The following is a 16,262-nucleotide window of genomic DNA, read 5'->3' as shown; positions in this document are numbered from 1 at the left end:
GCGGTCGGTGGTGGATGAACTTAGTAAATAAACGTAGGAAGGAATTAGACCCAGGCAGAGCCGTTTAATCCTTTGACCAGGGAATCCGTTGAATGCCAGGTGGTTTTAGAATTTCTGCATTTGCTCCGTTAGCAGAGTTCAGATTGCAAATACAGCTGTGGGTGCAATTCCCGAATGTTAATGCTGCATCAACAATTCCTCTTTCTGGAAAAACGGAATGAGAAACACGCAGGCCTAAGAGCGGAATATCGTGGCATGTTGGCTGTGTTCACACGAGACACAACCAAGCAGCTCCTGGCGCCTGCTTGGTTATTGTTAGGGGGTTTGCCATAGTGACAAATATACCTGTAGCTTGGGTGGAGGATGAGGTTGTGGGTTGGTTTCCGAATGTTTCATTGCCAAGCTAGGTAACAACTTCAGCGGAGTTCAGATTAGGAGTTGAGGAGTTTCAACTCCGCTGAAGATCTTAACCTGGTAATGGAACCAGCCAGAAGCTTGGAGGAGGAATCTCCACTCTCATTGTTAGGGACGTCTAATCAGGGGTCCTTGGTGCTTTCTGAGCTGGTGCTCAGAAGTCCACAAGTCTTAAAGTGGCCAAGGTTGGAGACCCCTGATTTAAACTGTTTAGGGGGGGTGGGGGGGATGCAAGGGGAAAGTCTCCTTTTCGGAAGGCTTGGCTCGATCCCAGTGGATTCTTCTAAAAGGGGCCAGCAGGTGCCACACGTTTTCTACCTCTTATGACCAACATTTATTTCTCGATCCATCTATTTACGATTGAATCGATACGCCGCAAAGGAACCAGACAATCCTTCTGGGTGCGGCTTTGCCAAGGAGCGGCTGCTTCTTCGAGACCTTGGGATAGTGGCCAAAGCTAATGGAGGTCAGAGTCCAGGGGTTGGAGGATGGAGAAGCTTCACGCCGCCTTGCTGGATGAGGCGATGTAAAGTTACACCGGAAAGATAGTTAAGCTGCCTTCAGTCGCGGTTTTTTTTAGGGAAGGTAAACATGCCAGGCGACGTTTGTCAACACCTCACATGCCTGCCCTTTGGATAGAAAAGGATTTGCATGTCATAATTAACAACAAAGGACTTAACCCCACCTGCACACAGTTGCACCTTGTGTGACATGTTTTGACAGCTCGTCCTTAAACTGGTTGGTTGGCTCTTGGGGAAAATCTGAGCCATGCGCTCCCTCCAGGTGTGAGTTTAGATTGCCTTCACTTTTGCAGAAGAGCTAAAGGAGCTTTAGCTGAACGTGAGGATTAGTATTTGGGTTTTTAATGGGTTGTTTTTTTAAATGGGAAGGCGGCGGAAGCCATCCAAGACCCTGGGCTGGATCAAAGAGGGAAACTTGGCCAGCAGCACAAATTCCTCCTAATTTGGGGTTAAGTATATACTATAACTTTTTTTTTTTTTTTTTGCAAAATGAATTGTGGTTTGATAACTCGTGTGCCTCAACCACTTTCAAATGAGTGGACTTCAACTCCCAGAATTCCCCAGCCAGCTCTGCTGGCTGGGGAATTCTGGGAATTGAAGTCCACAGATTTTGAAAGTGGCTGCAGTTGAGAAACACACAATATTTTGGAGAAATTTGTTTTTTAATCTGCTAGCACTTACTTGCCTGGGGGCTAAAGTGTCAATTGCCCCTCTTTTTTCCTTTTCCCAGGCTGAGTAAACATTTTCCCAGGCTGAGTAAACATTTTTGAAAACAATCCCTCCTTTTTTCCTGACATCTGCCCTGTCTTTCTCAAAGGCTAATTATTGTTCCAAAGTAGAACATGGAACAAACACAATGGTTAAGGCAGCATCTTAATTGCAGTTTTACCCCAGTGTTTTTAAACTGGCCCCTTTAAGACGGTGGGCTTCAACGCCCAGAAATCCCCAACCCATGGCTGGCTGGGGAATTCTGGGTGCTGAAGTCCATGTGGCCCAGGTTGGACACCCCTGGTCTAGACCCCATTGAAGTTAGCATCTCCTTGTGCAGGAGGCCTCCCTTTCTCCACCTCTCTTTTGTAGACCCCTCTCGCAGGCTTCCATTTGGTGCCCTATTGTTCTGTTTTAAAATAAAATTTAAGATTTTTGCATAAATCGAACCTGTTTTGCAAGAAGGGAAGCTTATTATCATTGCAATAGACTTGCCAGTGTTCAACTAGCCAGGATAATGTTCACTGGTTAGTTCACTGGTTTTTTCACCGTTTTTGTTTTTTCTCCATTTTTTTTTCTCCCTTTTGGATTTTAATCTTTTGAAATAAAATAAAATGGTTGAAGTGGGGAAAAAAAAGTAAAGTTGCATAAAGTTTATATCCCTGCCCTTTGATATATGGCCGGCCGTTGATGCCACCTGCCAGTATCTAGTTCAGTTTTCCTTTGGTGCAAAGACTTGTGTGACTCCTATAACTTTTTAAAGTCATCAGGATTAGCTTAAAGCAGCCCCTGTAGGCTTGTCTTCCTCCAGTGGGTTGGCTCCCTTTAAATGACATCCTTTGGAAACCCTCCCTGCCTCTTTCAGCTTGACCGGCAGGCGGAAAAATGGAAGCCGACACAGACTGGCCTTAAGATGGGTTTACCTGCTTGTTTCGGACGCTACTGTACAATCCAGCCATTTTCGAGCTGTGCAAAGACCTGGCTGCTTCCCCTTCAGTCAGAATAGAGCTGGAAGGGACCTGGGAGGTCTTCTAGCCCAACCCCTTCCTCAAGCAGATCCTGCTTCAGACAAGGGGGATGTTCCTCCAGTGATGTCGCACCCACAAGACAAGGTCTCCTTCCACGGATTAAATATTCTTCATTGTCAGGAAGTTCCAGGATTAGTTTCCATCCGTTGCTTCTCTCCTGTCCTGCCTTGTGGGGCTTTGGAGAATAATTTGACCCCCTCTTCTTTGGGTCAGCCCCTCAAATGCTGGAATAATGCTATCATGTCCCCCGTCCCCCGGTCCTTCTTTTCTCTAGACTGGCCAACCCCAAATCCTGCAATCGTTCTCCATATGTTTTTGTCTCTGGGCCTTTAATCATCTTAGTTGCTCTTTGTTGAACTTTTTCCAAAGCCTCGACATCTTTTTTGTAATGGGACCAAAACTGGACGCAGTATTCCAGGTGGGGCCTTACTAAGGCTTTACAAAGCGGTACTAATACTTAATACCTCCCTGTGTCTCCCCCCCTCCCTTCCCTATACCTTGGAGTTGTGAACATCTGTAACTGCTTAAAAATCTTGGTTGTCCAATAGCAAGAATTGGCTGCAAAATGCAGCCGTTAATGAAAAAAACGTGTCTTTAAATCTTGTGGGTGTTTCCAAACAGTTCTCTGTGTCTGTGTCTGTGTGTGTGTGTACATTCTTCTGTAGCACTAGCGAGTCTGCGTCCCCCTCCCTCTTCTTGGCCTCTGATTGCAGAGCTCACCGCGTTGCGTAGAAATTGTGTAAAGTTGGGGCATCCCTCACAGCTGTGGTGTGATGTGACTTTATGGCTCGAAAAGAAATCCAGGGGGGTGAGAGAGGCCCAGTGTTGACAAAAGCTTTCATGCAAAAATAAGAGCCGCAATGGTTTGGCTTGAGGTTTCTAACGCTTCCTCGACATACGACCACAATAGAGCCCAGGTCCTCTGTTGGCTAGGCGGGAGAATTATCAAATGTGTTTTTGTCCCATTTTACGACCTTTCATTATCTCTGGTGTTAAGTGAATCACTGCAGTTGGTAAGTTAGTCACACGGTTGTTACGTGAATCTGGTTTCCCCACTGACTTCGCTTGGCGGAAGGTCGCAAAAGGGGATCGACGATAAAACAGCCGTGGTGGCGCAGTGGTCAGAGTGCAGTACTGCAGGCTCCTTCTGCCAACTGCTGACTGCCTGCAATTTGGCAGTTCGAATCTCACCAGGCTCAAAGGTTGACTCAACCTTCCGTCCTTCCGAGGTGGGTACAATGAGGACCCAGACTGTTGGGGGGCAAGAGGCTGGCTCTGTAAACCGCTTAGAGAGGGGCTGTAAAACATTGTGAGGCCGTATCCAAGTCTAAATGCTGTTGCTGGCAAACTCTGCCCATTGCCAGCAGTTCAATCCTGACCAATGCCAGGTTGACTCAGCCTTCCATCCTTCCGAGGTGGGTCCAGTGAGGACCCAGATTGTTGGGGGTAATGTGCTGACTCTGTAAACCGCTTAGAGGGGGCTGGGAAGCACTGTGAAGCGGTATAGAAGTCTAAGGGCTATTGCTATCGCACGGCACTGCGGCCGTCATAAATATGAACCATCTACTTTTTGACCACGTGACCATCAGGGTGCTGCAATGGTCATAAGCACGAAAATGGTCATAAGTAACTTTTTAAAAACTGATTGAACTTCAAATGGCCACTAAACGGCTGACTGCCTGCATAGTTTTGAGTCATTGGAAGTGGGTGTAGCTGGGTCAGAGGCCTGAAGGCAGCAGCCTCAGTTGTGTGTGTGTGTGTGTGTGTGTGTGTGTGGTGACTTATGCTAAATTGCTGTGGAGAACCCACCAGAAATAACGCCCCCACCAGGGCATCATCATCATCATGGAAGGGGCTGCTATGCCAGCAACCCTGGTGGGCTTGTTTTGAGTGCCAGCTGCTTAATTGGATTTATGTTAGCCCAGAATTCCATATGCAGATAGTCCTTGACTCCCATTGGGGTTTTTTTTCTTCCTATAATAGATTTTTATTAGTTTATCAAAGTATAAAATACAGAGAGCAGTTTTAAAAAGTGATAGAAAACTGGAGGGAAGGAAAAAAAGAAAAAAAAGAGAGAAAATATAGAGGAAAGAGGAAAGAAAAAGGCACAGGCTTCCAACTCTCTTGAGCACAGTAGAAGATAAACAACATTACAACCTCAACTTTTTACTTTTACACAACTCTGTGTGTGTGTGTACATATACATACACACACACACATACATACTAGCCCTTTTCATAGCAACAAACCTATGTAATCAGCAAAAACAAAGTTTCATATATATATATTTATATATATTTATTATATTATATTATATTATTATATTTTCCATTGCAAGCACAAAATCGGAAGCAATTTCCAAATTGGAAGCAATTTCCAAATAGAATTCTTTTCTTTGGATTTAAAAAAAAAAAGTCCATTTAACCATCTCTGCTTCTCCTCCTTTTCTAAGTGGGGTGTGTAAACTTCTGTTATCCCAACTTAACGGCTAATGGTGGCCTTCATTCTTTTCCTTCCACAGGTTTGAATGTGACCTGTAGAAGACGGCGAAGATGTCGCTTCACAACACCAGAGCCTCGGTGCTCCTGGCCTGGGTAAAAACCGAGAACCCTTTGCAGAGTGGCTTTGGAGCAGGGTTGGGCAGCTCATGGCAACTTTACATGCTTTTGTGGACTTCAACTCCCAGAATTCCTGAGCCAGCCATTCTGGCTGGCTCAGGAATTCTGGGAGTTGAAGTCCCCCCCCATCTCAAAGTGGCTGCCTGTGAGATGTGATGGAGACGCAGGAATGCTTTTACGTCTGCCCAAATTGGCAGCTCTTCAGGTTTATAGTTTTGGGGTTTTATTGGGTTATATTTGGTGTGGGGAAATAGGATGTGGATCATCAGATATGGCAGCCATGTACTAGGAATAGAAACAACAGCGTTCTTTTGCTAAACTGGGAGGGTTAAAAAAAAATATCTTAATGTTTGAAAGCATGGAAACAGTTGGGATGGGGGGAAACCCTAATGTTCTTTCTGGGCACAGGCCAGCGTGTATTATTCTCCAAAGAGGAGCCCCCTTCTCCAGCCTAGTTTTCCCACCCGGCTGCCTCATTGACCAGCGTTGCCTAGCGGAATGACCACACGGGAACGCTGGCGTGTGGCTGCTGACGTGGCTCTCCTCCTCCGCAGGTGAACAGCCTGAAGCTGGGGGATGCGGTCACTTCGTTGTCTGAGCTCCAGGATTGCAGCCTTTTCCTCAAGATCATCGGCAAAATGTAAGACGGATGTCAGCGTCTTTAGGCTCTGGCACCAAGGCTCCCCAACCTCTGGACCACTGCAACCAGGCCACAGAAGTGGTGGGCAAGCGTGTGTGTGTGTGTGTGCACGTGTGTGAAGCTGAATTTGTGAAAGTGGTACCCGTGCATGGAACCACTCTCCCCCGGCCTCGCGCAAGTCTGCAAAGCCGAAAGGTTTGGGGAACTCTTGCCTTAGGTCCTATCCGTTTAGGATGCTGCTGACCCTCATCCAGCTGTTCCTGAGCTGGGCAAAAGACCTGGCTGCTTCTCCATCCCCACATCCAAATGTGATAAATAAATAAAATAGAAGCCAGCCATTCAGGGGGGAAAAAAATCAGCAGGCATCAAGGTTGCAAGTGGTCCAGACAGAGCAGCGTTTCTCAACTTTGGCAGCTTTCAAGATGTGTGGACTTCCAACTCTCGGAATGCCCCAGGCACAAATTGGGGGAGTTGAAGTCTACACAAGTTAAAGTTGTCCCTTCTGGTCTCTTCCAACTCTTATCATTCATGGCTGGCTGGGGAATTCTTGGAGTTGAGGTCCACATGTCTTAAAGTTGCCAAGGTTGACAAACATTGGTCCAGAAGATTTACTCAATTATATCTTCCTTCCTTCCTTCCTTCCTTCCTTCCTTCCTTCCTTCCTTCCTTCCTTCCTTCCTTCCTTCCTTCCTTCCTTCCTTCCTTCCTTCCTTCCTTCCTTCCTTCCTTCCCTCCCTCCCCCCCTCTCTTTCTCTCCCTCCCTCCCTCCCTCCCTCCCTCCCTCTTTCCTTCCTTTCTCTTTCTCTTTCTCTTTCCCTCCCTCCCTCCCTCCCTCCTTCCCTCCTTCCTTCCTTCCTTCCTTCCTTCCTTCCTTCCTTCCTTCCTTCCTCCCTCCCTCCCTCCCTCCCTCCCTCCCTCCCTCCCTCCCTCCCTTTCTTCCTTTCTCTTTCTCTTTCTCTTTCTCTCTTCTCCCTCCCTCCTTCCTCCCTCCCTCCCTTCCTTCTTTCTTTCTTTCTTTCCAGACATGGCACAGAGGAGGGGCAGGATGTTTCCCAGCAGAGTGTGGCAGAGCGGGTGACTCAAGTCGTCAGCTTCCTCCAGAGTAAGTGCTTCCATCAGTTGGAAGATGTTTAAGTCTGGGGGAGGTGGGAAGTTGGCAACAGCCACACAAACACACCCACACCCACGCACAAAACAACGAAGCTTTATCTGGCAGAGGCTCTGGGCCGTTCAGCTGCAGTGAAACGGTGACTCTTTAAGTGTGACGAACAGTCTAGGTCACTTTTCTCAGCTCTCGTAACTTCAGACCGTAACTAAATGAACAGTCGCAAGTCGAGGACTAATCTGTAGCACAGCTGCACGCTGCTCAAACTGAAACCAGATTCAAACAGCCGCAGCATCCCATCAAAACTGGGCCAGCTTAGAAGTTTGGGATGAGTCAGAATGTGGTGGTGGGTGGGTGGGTGGAGGCTGTGGGGCCAGGACCCGAGGTGGGAGTCCCTGACGGGGCGGCATTCAGGGTTCACTTATGCTTCGCCCACCTGTCTCCTTCCAGAAATCTGCAAGCACAAAGCCTCCCCACACAGCCTGGTGTCCCAGGAGAAGCTTTTAGCGGCGGAAGAGCTGGAGTTAGCCAAGGTAGGGCCAGCTCCTTGGAGTTCGTGGCTTCCTGTGTTTGGGGCCTGGGACGGGACGGGCTGAAGGAAGGCTCAGTCTGGGGAACAGAAGAGGCCTGGGCTCATTGCTCAGGTGCCAGGGAGGGGAAGATAGTCAAGAGCTATTTATCTACTTATTTATTTCTATTCTGTCTAAGTCACTGAGGGACCCAGAAGTCCAGGATGGATGCATCACCCCCATTCGAAGCCCTCTAGAGCAGGGGGTCTCCAACCTGGGCCACTTTAAGACCTGTGGACTTCAACTCCCAGAATTCAAAGCAAAGCTGGCAGAGGAATTCAGGGAGTTGAAATCTACACGTCTTAAAGTGGCCCAGGTTGAGACCCTGACTTAGATGACCCGTCTGGTCTCTTCCAACTCTATCATTCCTGGCTGGCTGAGGAATTCTGGGAGTTGAAGTCCACAAGTCTTAAAGTGGCCCAGGTTGGAGACCCCTGACTTAGATGGCCCTTCTGGTCTCTTCCAACTCTATCATTCCTGGCTGGCTGGGGGAATTCTGGGAGTTGAAGTCCACAAGTCTTCAAGTGGCCCAGGTTGGAGACCCCCTGCTCCAGAGGTTATCCACAAGTGTGATCATTGCCTTCCTGTGGCCTGGCCTGAGCCCTGCTTGAAGCGGCTCCAGATCTCCCTTCCTCCAGGGTCCTCTGGAGCTGGGAGCCTTCCACCTGCTCAACCCCACCTTTGGGGGAGGTTGGAGACTGGAAAAAAGAGGTCTCCAAAATGGTCACATCGAAGGATGGCCTCTTGAGTTGGGGTGCACCTCCCCCTCCTCTGAGGTAGCTGAAACCGCCCTCTTAAGCAGAGCTTGGGCCCAGCCCCCTGCTACCCCCCCAGGAGGAGGCCTTGACTGGCCAGGAGGGGCCTGGGCCCAGGTGTCCAAGCTCCCTGCCCGTGTCCTCCTCAGGATGGACCGTCCAAAGTGTGATCAGAAGCTTTCCAGAGGTGCGATACCACCTCATGGAGCTTCTGACACAGGTAACAGATAATCAGACTTGGAAGGGACCTTGGAGGTCATCTAGTCCAACCCCCCGCCCAAGCGGGAGACCCTACACCATTTCTGACAGAGGGCAGTCCAGTCTCTTCTTGAAAGCTTCCAGGGATGAAGCTCCCACAATTTCCGAAGGCAACTTCTGTTCTGTTCTCCCTGTCAGAAAGTTTCTCCTTATTTCCAGGTTGAATCTCTACTTGATCAGTTTCCATCCACTTTTCCTTGTCTGGCCTTCAGGGGCTTTGGAGAATAGCTTGACCCCGCTCCTCCTCCCTGTGGTAGCCCCTCAACTATTGGAAGATGCTTTCCAGTCTCCCCTGGTCCTTCTCTTCCCTAGACCAGCCAGGCCCAGTTCCTGCAACCGTCCATCGTATGTTTTAGTTTCCAGTCCCCTCATCATCCTGGTTTCTCTTCTCTGTACTTTTTGTAGAGTCTCAACATCTTTTTTATCATGTGATGACCAAAACTGGATGCAGGACTCTAGGTGTGGCCTTCCTAAGGCTTTACACAGTGGTATTAGTGCCTCCCTTGACTTCCATTGTCTCCCTCTGTTCATGCAGCTTAGGATTGCATTGGCTTTTTGGGCTGCTGCTGCACAACATTGGCTCCTATGTAGCTGGTTGTCCACTAAGCCTCCGAGATCCCCCTCCCAGTTCCTGCTATTAAGAAGCCTGGCTTCACCCAGTCTATAGGTGTCCTATATGTGTACCATTGCTGGAGTTGGGGGGCTTTTGCTCTTGTCCGGAGGCGACCTCCAGGTCAGAGGTCTCCAACCTTGGCAACTTTAAGACTTGTGGACTTCAATTCCCAGAGTTCTCCAGCCAGCTCTGCTGGCTGGAGAATTCTGGGAATTGAAGTCCACACGTCTTAAAGTTGCCAAGGTTGGAGACCTCTGCTCCAGGTGACTGTTTTTCTCTCTCTCTGCTCTTCCAAGGTGGTGATGCTGCTGCTGTACTCTGCCTCCATGAGCGATAAGATTCCCCGGGAGTGGAGCACGCTCGAGTACAGCCTCCAGGTGAGGGGGATCTCCTTCTGGGTTCCGTGGGGAATCTGGTCAGCCAGCCAGGCGCCGCCTCATCTACCCTTCAGCAGCTGGACTGCCAGGGGGACTGCCTTTGGCCTCTGCCCCTTGCGTTGCGTCCTGCCAATTCAGCAGCGTAGGTAGCCCTCAACTCACAGCGGTTCATTTAGTGGCCATTTAAACTTACAGAGGCACTGGGGAAAAAAGCGACTCACAACCGTTTTTCACACTCAACGACCGTTGCAGCATCCCCATGTTCGCGTGATGCTTGGCAGCTGACTCGAATTTGTGACGGTTGTAGCATCCCGGAGTTAGGCGATCCCCTTTGGCGACCAGCAGAGTCAAAGGGGGAAACCAGATTCCCTGAGCAACGGTGTCACTAACTGAAGAACTGCAGTGATTCCCTTAACAACTGAAGTAGCCAGAAAGATCATAAAACGGGCAAAAGTCACTGAATGTCTCGCTTAGCCACGGAAATTTTGGGCTCAGTGGGGTTGTAAGTGGAGGGCTGCCTACGGTTCTTGTTTGGAGGAAGGACTTTTGAGAAGGGAAGCGCCCCATGAAAAGCGAGTTCTGGCCTGGGGGGGGCATAGAATGCCGTCCGATTTCCTTTGCTAGCCCGTCCCTGGATAACTGGATGCCTCCTGTCCCCCCCCTCTTCTTCCCCCCCAGACGGAGATGGCCAAGTTCCTGAACTTCATGCTCTACAATGAAGACTGCCTCAGCGAAGACCTGGAGAACTTCCTCCAGAAGAAAAGTGAGTGGGTGGGTGGGTGGGTGAGCGAGTAGGTTGCAGTGTGTGGCGCTTTGACTAGGATCCCCCCGTTTATCGACCGAAGAGAAGCTTTGTGGCTAAGGGGAAGACAGGGAGGTCTGCGACCTTGGTGGATTCCTTGCAGACGTTTCATCACCCAACTAGGTAACCTCATCAGCGTTAGGAGGGAGTGGGGTTTTCAGGGAGGAGGAGGAGAAGTTTTGGGTTCTTGGTGCTTTCTGAGCTTGGTGGTTTCCTTGCAAATGTTTCACGACCCAGCTAGGTAAGGACAGGGCATGGATGCTGTTCCTTAGTTGGGTCGTGAAACATCTGCAAGGAAACCCCTAATCAGAGAGCATCAAGGACTACCTAAAATGGGAGTTGTAGTCCAGAAGGTCTGGAGGCCTGGAAGATCGAGGTCCCTTCGCGGATATAAAGACGCTACAACAGAGATACCCATTATGGGTATTAAGCTTATCCATGGTTCCGTCTTCAGACTCCCAGTCTGATCATTATTTAATCTGGCTGACCCTTTTATATTTGGTAGTTTCTCTGTTTTTCTTCTTCTTTATTCCTGACCTTATGAAGCTGTTGTTCGTCAATTTCTCCAAAACAAAGAAGTTCCTAATGTTTTCTGCGGTGAGAGAATTCCTCCGGCTGTTAAAACTTAACTTCTTTTGACACTTCTTAGTCGGGGGAAAAACCAGTTAAATGGAAGGCTGAGTCTCTCCTGAGCCTCTCTTTAGCCTCACGGCCTGCCTGCTCTCCCCTGTCCTCCAGTGCCAGCGTCCTCGGGTACCTCCGGTGCCGCCTCAGAGCAGACCACCCCACCCAAACGAGGGGTGCCTTTCCTGAAGTTACACAAGATCGCCTCTTCCTCCAGCGTGAATAAGTAAGGCCTGATGGGGGTGTTTGTCACCTCACTTTATTACATTATTTTATTTTATTTTATTTACTTTATTTTATTTACTTTACTTTGTTTTATTTACTTTACTTTACTTTATTTTAGTATTGTATTTATTTTAATTTCATTTTTAATTCAAAATGGCAAATACCTCCAACCCATCTTCCTCCTCCTGTGTCCCCCCACAATTACCATCCTGTGTCGGGCTGAGGGAGAGGGACAGGCCCAAAGTCACCTAGCTGGTTTTTGTGCCATGGCAGCAGGACTAGAACTCCCCGTCTCCTGGTGATTAGCCCAGAGTCGCCCAGCCGGCTTGCACACCTTTGGTGGGACTAGAACTCCCAGTCTCTTGGTTTGTAGCCCGCTGCCTTAACCGTTAGACCAAGCTGGCTCTCGAAAGGGGATTGCACGACCCTACGGCTGTCATAAATGTGAGTCGGTTGTTAAGTGTCTGAAAGTAAATCACGTGACCCTTCAACAGTCAGAATAAGCCCCCCTTTTTCTCAATTGTCGCTTTGGACGTTCTCTAAGCGAGGTGTTGATGGACCCCCCCGTGCCCCTTCCGACAATGGCTGTCGAATCCCTTCTTAAAAAGAGGATTTTAAGCTGCTGCTGCTGCTGCTTCTTCCGGGCAGGCTGCTCCCTGGCTCTTCCTCTTCCTCCTCCTCCTCCTCTTCGTCTCCCATGGGGGAGATCATGCAGACCCCCCAGTTCCAGATGCGGAGGCTGAAGAAGCTGCTGGAAGCTGAGCGGGAGAACCGGGATGAGTTGGAGCACGAATTGGCCGAGAACCGGAAGCTCATCGACGAGAAAGGTGAGTGGGGGTGGGTGGGGGTGGGAGGAGGGAGACCACCGCCCAAGCAGCCCGCCTTCAAGGGACCACAAAGCCCCTGTGGCGGCGGGCAGGATGGGGGGCCCAGGACATTCCTGGCATCAGTTTCATCCCTGCCCCCCCTCTTTTTTAAAAAAACAAAAACTTCTGCTTGCACGCTTGCTGCCTGGTTAATAAAAGGCCCAGCCAAGTTCCCTCGGCCTTCCAAGAGAGGCCAGAAGGTGGGCCGAAGGGATTGGGGACCCACCCCGGGGACCCTGGAGCCGTTCAATACAGGCCGGCCCCAGGTGCGTTCGATCCCACGGGGTGGTCCTCGCTTCGTTCAGTGCCCCTGTGGAGCAGTCGTCAGTGATTGGTTTGAAGCGGAGGAGCTGCTCCTGCGCTCCTTGTATTGCAAATCCTTATTCATCGTAAAGTCTGATTCACTCCCTCACTTCTCCCTTGGCCCTGGCCCAGCCCCCCTCCTCTCCTCCCTGACCCCGGCCTCCCCAGGCCATTCGCTCTGCCGCCTGTGTTTTTATTTTCAATTTAGGTATTTTTATTTTATTGGTTTTTATTTTATTTTAATTTAATTAATTTTTTCATTTTAATTTAATTTAATTGGTTTTGTTTGTTTTTTTATTTTATTGGTTTTTATTTTAATTTTATGTATTATATTTTACTTATTTTTATTTTTATTTTATTATTTTATTTGTTTTTTTATTTTTTATTTTATTTTTTTATCTTACGTTAATTTTTTTATTTGTTTTACTTATGCATTGTTTTATTTTTATTCGTTCGTTTGTTCTATAACCACTCATCTCTACAATCGACTCTGGGCCGCTCACAGTTCAGAAACATACACTACAATTAAAATCTTAAAAACATTTTAAAACAGTAAAGATAGTGGAAAAAAAATTTTTTTTTTTAAGGGATTAAAACATCTTAACTTGCAGCTTTGCAAATTCACCCTTCCGGTCATCCAGTCGGGCCGGAATTTCACTGGCTTCTGCGGAACGGCCGCCATTTTGCCCTCCTCGATGAGGGACGGCCGAGGGGGTCGTCCTGGAATGGCGCCATCCAGCAGGGCAGCCGCCTGGGTCGCCGCCTCTCGGGGTTCTGAGGAGGGTTTTGTGCTCTTTGCGTAGATACACGCATCCTGATGATGAAGCAGCGCATCGACCGCCTCACCCTCCTGCAGGAACGGCAGGCGGCCGCGGATCAGCTGGAGCCCAAGGAGATGGAGGAGCTCCGGGACAAGAACGAAAGGTCCGTCCCGGCTTTTGGGGAGAGGCTTCAAAGGCCTCGGGAAGCCTGGAGGTAGCAGAATCATAGAACTGGGGGGACGGGACCCTGGAGGTCTTCTAGTCCAACCCCTGATCAGGCAGGAGAGCCCAGACCCAGGTTGGATCCTGCAGTATCATCCTGGGACACGTACATTCGCCTTCGTTTGTGAGACAATTGGCTCTCCGGTCGTTTTTTTAAAAAGCTTCCCGTGATGCAGCACCCAAAACCTCTGGAGGCAACTTCTCTTCCGCTGGATAATTGTCCTCCCTGTCAGGAAGTTTCTCCTCGGTTCCACATGGCTTCTCTCCTTGATTACTTTCCAGGCATTGCTGCTTGTCCTGCCTTGGGGTGTTCTGGAGAATAACTTAAGCCCCCTCTTCTTTGGGGCAGCCCCTCAGACCCTGGGACACGTTTATCCTGTTGCCCCTCGTCCCGCGATGGCGAACCCATGGCACGCACGCCACAGGGGGCCCACACGGAGCCCTCTCTGTGGGCCTGCGAAGCACCGCTCAGCCCGCGCACCTTCTGCCAGCCAGCTGGCCTTTGGGTCTCTGCCATGCACGACGGGGAGGCGCATGCGCGGGGGAAGTGTGCAGACTGCATTTTGGGGATGTGCGCATGCTTTGGGCTCTTGGTGCCAAAAAGTGTAGCCATCACCGCCCTCGTCCTTCCTTTCGCTAGGCCAGCCAGGCCCAGTTCCTGCCACTGTGGGTCCTATGTTTTAGCCTCCAGTCCCCTCATCCTCCTGGTTGCTCTTCTCTGCGCTTTTTCTAGAGTCTCAGCCTCTTTTTTTGTAGTGTGGTGACCAAAACCAGAGGCCTTATTCCAAGCGTGTTGGTTGGCAAATTACCAATACCAAATCACACCTCTCCCACCCCGCCATGGGTCTGCCTCCTTTTCCATCTCATGTTCATGATTTTATCTGTCCTGTTATTTTATAATCAATGGTTTTCATGTTTTTTTTAATTGTTTTTATGATGGCTTGCCCAGAATTGTTGGGTGTGAGATGGGCAGCAAGTCTATTTCATAATGAGCAAAGAAGCAAAGAAAAAAAATTTGGGGAGAGCCCTTGCAGCCAGAATAAATAAAGTAAATGAATAAATTTATTTACTCTCGGAATAAATAAAGTAAATGAATAAATGAAACTTGGGGAGAGCACCTGCGGCCAGTTCTTAGAGTGAATGAATGAATGAGCAAGCAAATAAGCAAGGAAATAAATGAATAAATTTGGGGAGAGAATGAACAAAGGCACAAAGAAGTGAATAAATAGATAAGCCAATGAATGAATGAACCCATGTGGGGAGAGCCCCCTCTCCCCCCTCCCCAGTTGGCTCACTGAATGCTCCAGAGCCCGATGCTCCTCCTCCTGCTGCCCCTCCTCCTTCCTTCTGATGCTCCTTCTGCTATCCCCTCCCCCGGCAGCCTCCTCCTCCGCCTGCATGAGACGCTGAAGCAGTGCCAGGATCTGAAGACGGAGAAGGGGCAGATGGACCGGAAGATCAGCCAGCTCTCCGAGGAGAATGGGGAACTCACGCCCGGTACGAGGGGGGCAGAGCTCGGATTTTAGAATTTTTTGGGGGAGGGGAGAAAGGATGAGGTCTTAGAGCAGGGGTCTCCAACCTTGACCACTTGTGGACTTCAACTCCCAGCGCTGCTGGCTGGAGAATTCTGGGACTTTGAAGTCCACGAGTCTTAAAGCGGCCAAGGTTGGAGACCTGGCCTAGAGCCATGGGGGGGGGGCTCCCCGTCGGGGTGGGGAGACGCTTAGCATTCCGTATCCTCCAGGCGGCCGAAGACCCCTTGGCCAAAGGGGAAGGGCAGGGAGTCCAAGCTTCACCTGCCTCCTGTCAGGATTCCAGCAATTGCCCTAATTAAATCAGGATTCTCGAGTCAAACTTTAAAAACTTCCCAGGATTCACGAGAGGGGTCATGCTGGCCCTGCCCTGTATGGAGCCCACTCTGGCCCACGTCATTTACAGTCCCCTGAGACCCTGTTTCCTCCCCCTCCCCCTGGGTGTGTCATAAATCAGATTCGCCAACTGAGTCCGTTCATGGACTGGGGGTCCTCAATCATGTTCTCCAATTGGATGTATCTGGGGGCAAAAGCTCTGGCAGTTTAGTTAACAATCTCTTAAAGAGAAAGAGTCGGAATGCACTTTTGCTTTCAACTGCTCTTCCAGATTTCCTTCCTCCCCGCAGGCCCCCCCCCCCTTTTTTTTTAAATGGCAACTACTAAAACGGGCATGGGAACATTTTATGAGTTGACATCTCCTCGCTCAGCTCCGAGAGTTTGCCCGCACCCTGACGGAGATTCAGGAGGCCATGAACGAGATGTGTGAAGGGCAGGACAAGTCCCTGAAGGAATGGGAGGAGCGGAGGAGCCGCCTGGAAGCAGATCTCCACAGGGCCCTGAGCGAGAAGGTCAGCAGGAGGGGAACGGGACCACTGGGGGGGGCGGGGGAGAATCCTACACCCAGGGGACCTGGCTGGCCTCTCCTCGGGACCAGGGCAGGCGGGTCCTGGAGACGCAGCCGCTGGTTTCTGAAGCGAAGTGAGCGCCTGTGCACACACACACAAAGGTTGCCCTGGGTGTCGTTTTAATTTTATTGTTTACATCAGTGTGCCCCCACCTCCCCTGGATCTTTTGGGCCCCAGGGACCGGTTCCGTGGAGAGAGGGTTTTTTCGCGGACCGGAGGGGGCGAGGTTTCCCAGGCGGCCTACATCCCATTGGGGGAGGGGGGGCTTCATTTGTTTGCATGACCCAGTAGCTGACCTGCCACGGACTCAGGCTGGGGACCCCTGATTTATATTGGCCACCTTGTTTAAGTGATTAGGAGGCACCCAGGATTGGCTGATAGATGGGCAGCTATATAAATGGGATGGATGGATGGAT

General features: G+C 49.8%; 1 protein-coding gene across 1 annotated transcript in view; it reads left to right on the top strand.

Annotated features, from left to right (window-relative positions):
* Nucleotides 1-16,262, top strand: part of NUMA1 (nuclear mitotic apparatus protein 1) — a 56,042-nt gene that overhangs the window by 12,258 nt on the left and 27,522 nt on the right. The window contains 11 exon segments of the mRNA XM_087965933.1: nucleotides 5,193-5,265; nucleotides 5,844-5,929; nucleotides 6,952-7,031; nucleotides 7,485-7,567; nucleotides 9,526-9,606; nucleotides 10,285-10,369; nucleotides 11,147-11,258; nucleotides 11,906-12,084; nucleotides 13,230-13,350; nucleotides 14,791-14,894; nucleotides 15,635-15,789. Coding sequence (XP_087822059.1) covers nucleotides 5,224-5,265; nucleotides 5,844-5,929; nucleotides 6,952-7,031; nucleotides 7,485-7,567; nucleotides 9,526-9,606; nucleotides 10,285-10,369; nucleotides 11,147-11,258; nucleotides 11,906-12,084; nucleotides 13,230-13,350; nucleotides 14,791-14,894; nucleotides 15,635-15,789 — 1,128 coding nt within the window. The 5' untranslated portion in view covers nucleotides 5,193-5,223.

Source organism: Notechis scutatus, chromosome 5 (genome assembly GCF_049901735.1).
Source record: "Notechis scutatus isolate UNSWTSFEM ecotype Mainland chromosome 5, rNotScu1.2, whole genome shotgun sequence".
NCBI classification, from domain to species: Eukaryota; Metazoa; Chordata; class Lepidosauria; order Squamata; family Elapidae; genus Notechis; species Notechis scutatus.
The sequence above is the reverse complement of the archived record's forward strand: the minus strand, read 5'-3'. Positions and strand labels throughout refer to the sequence as shown.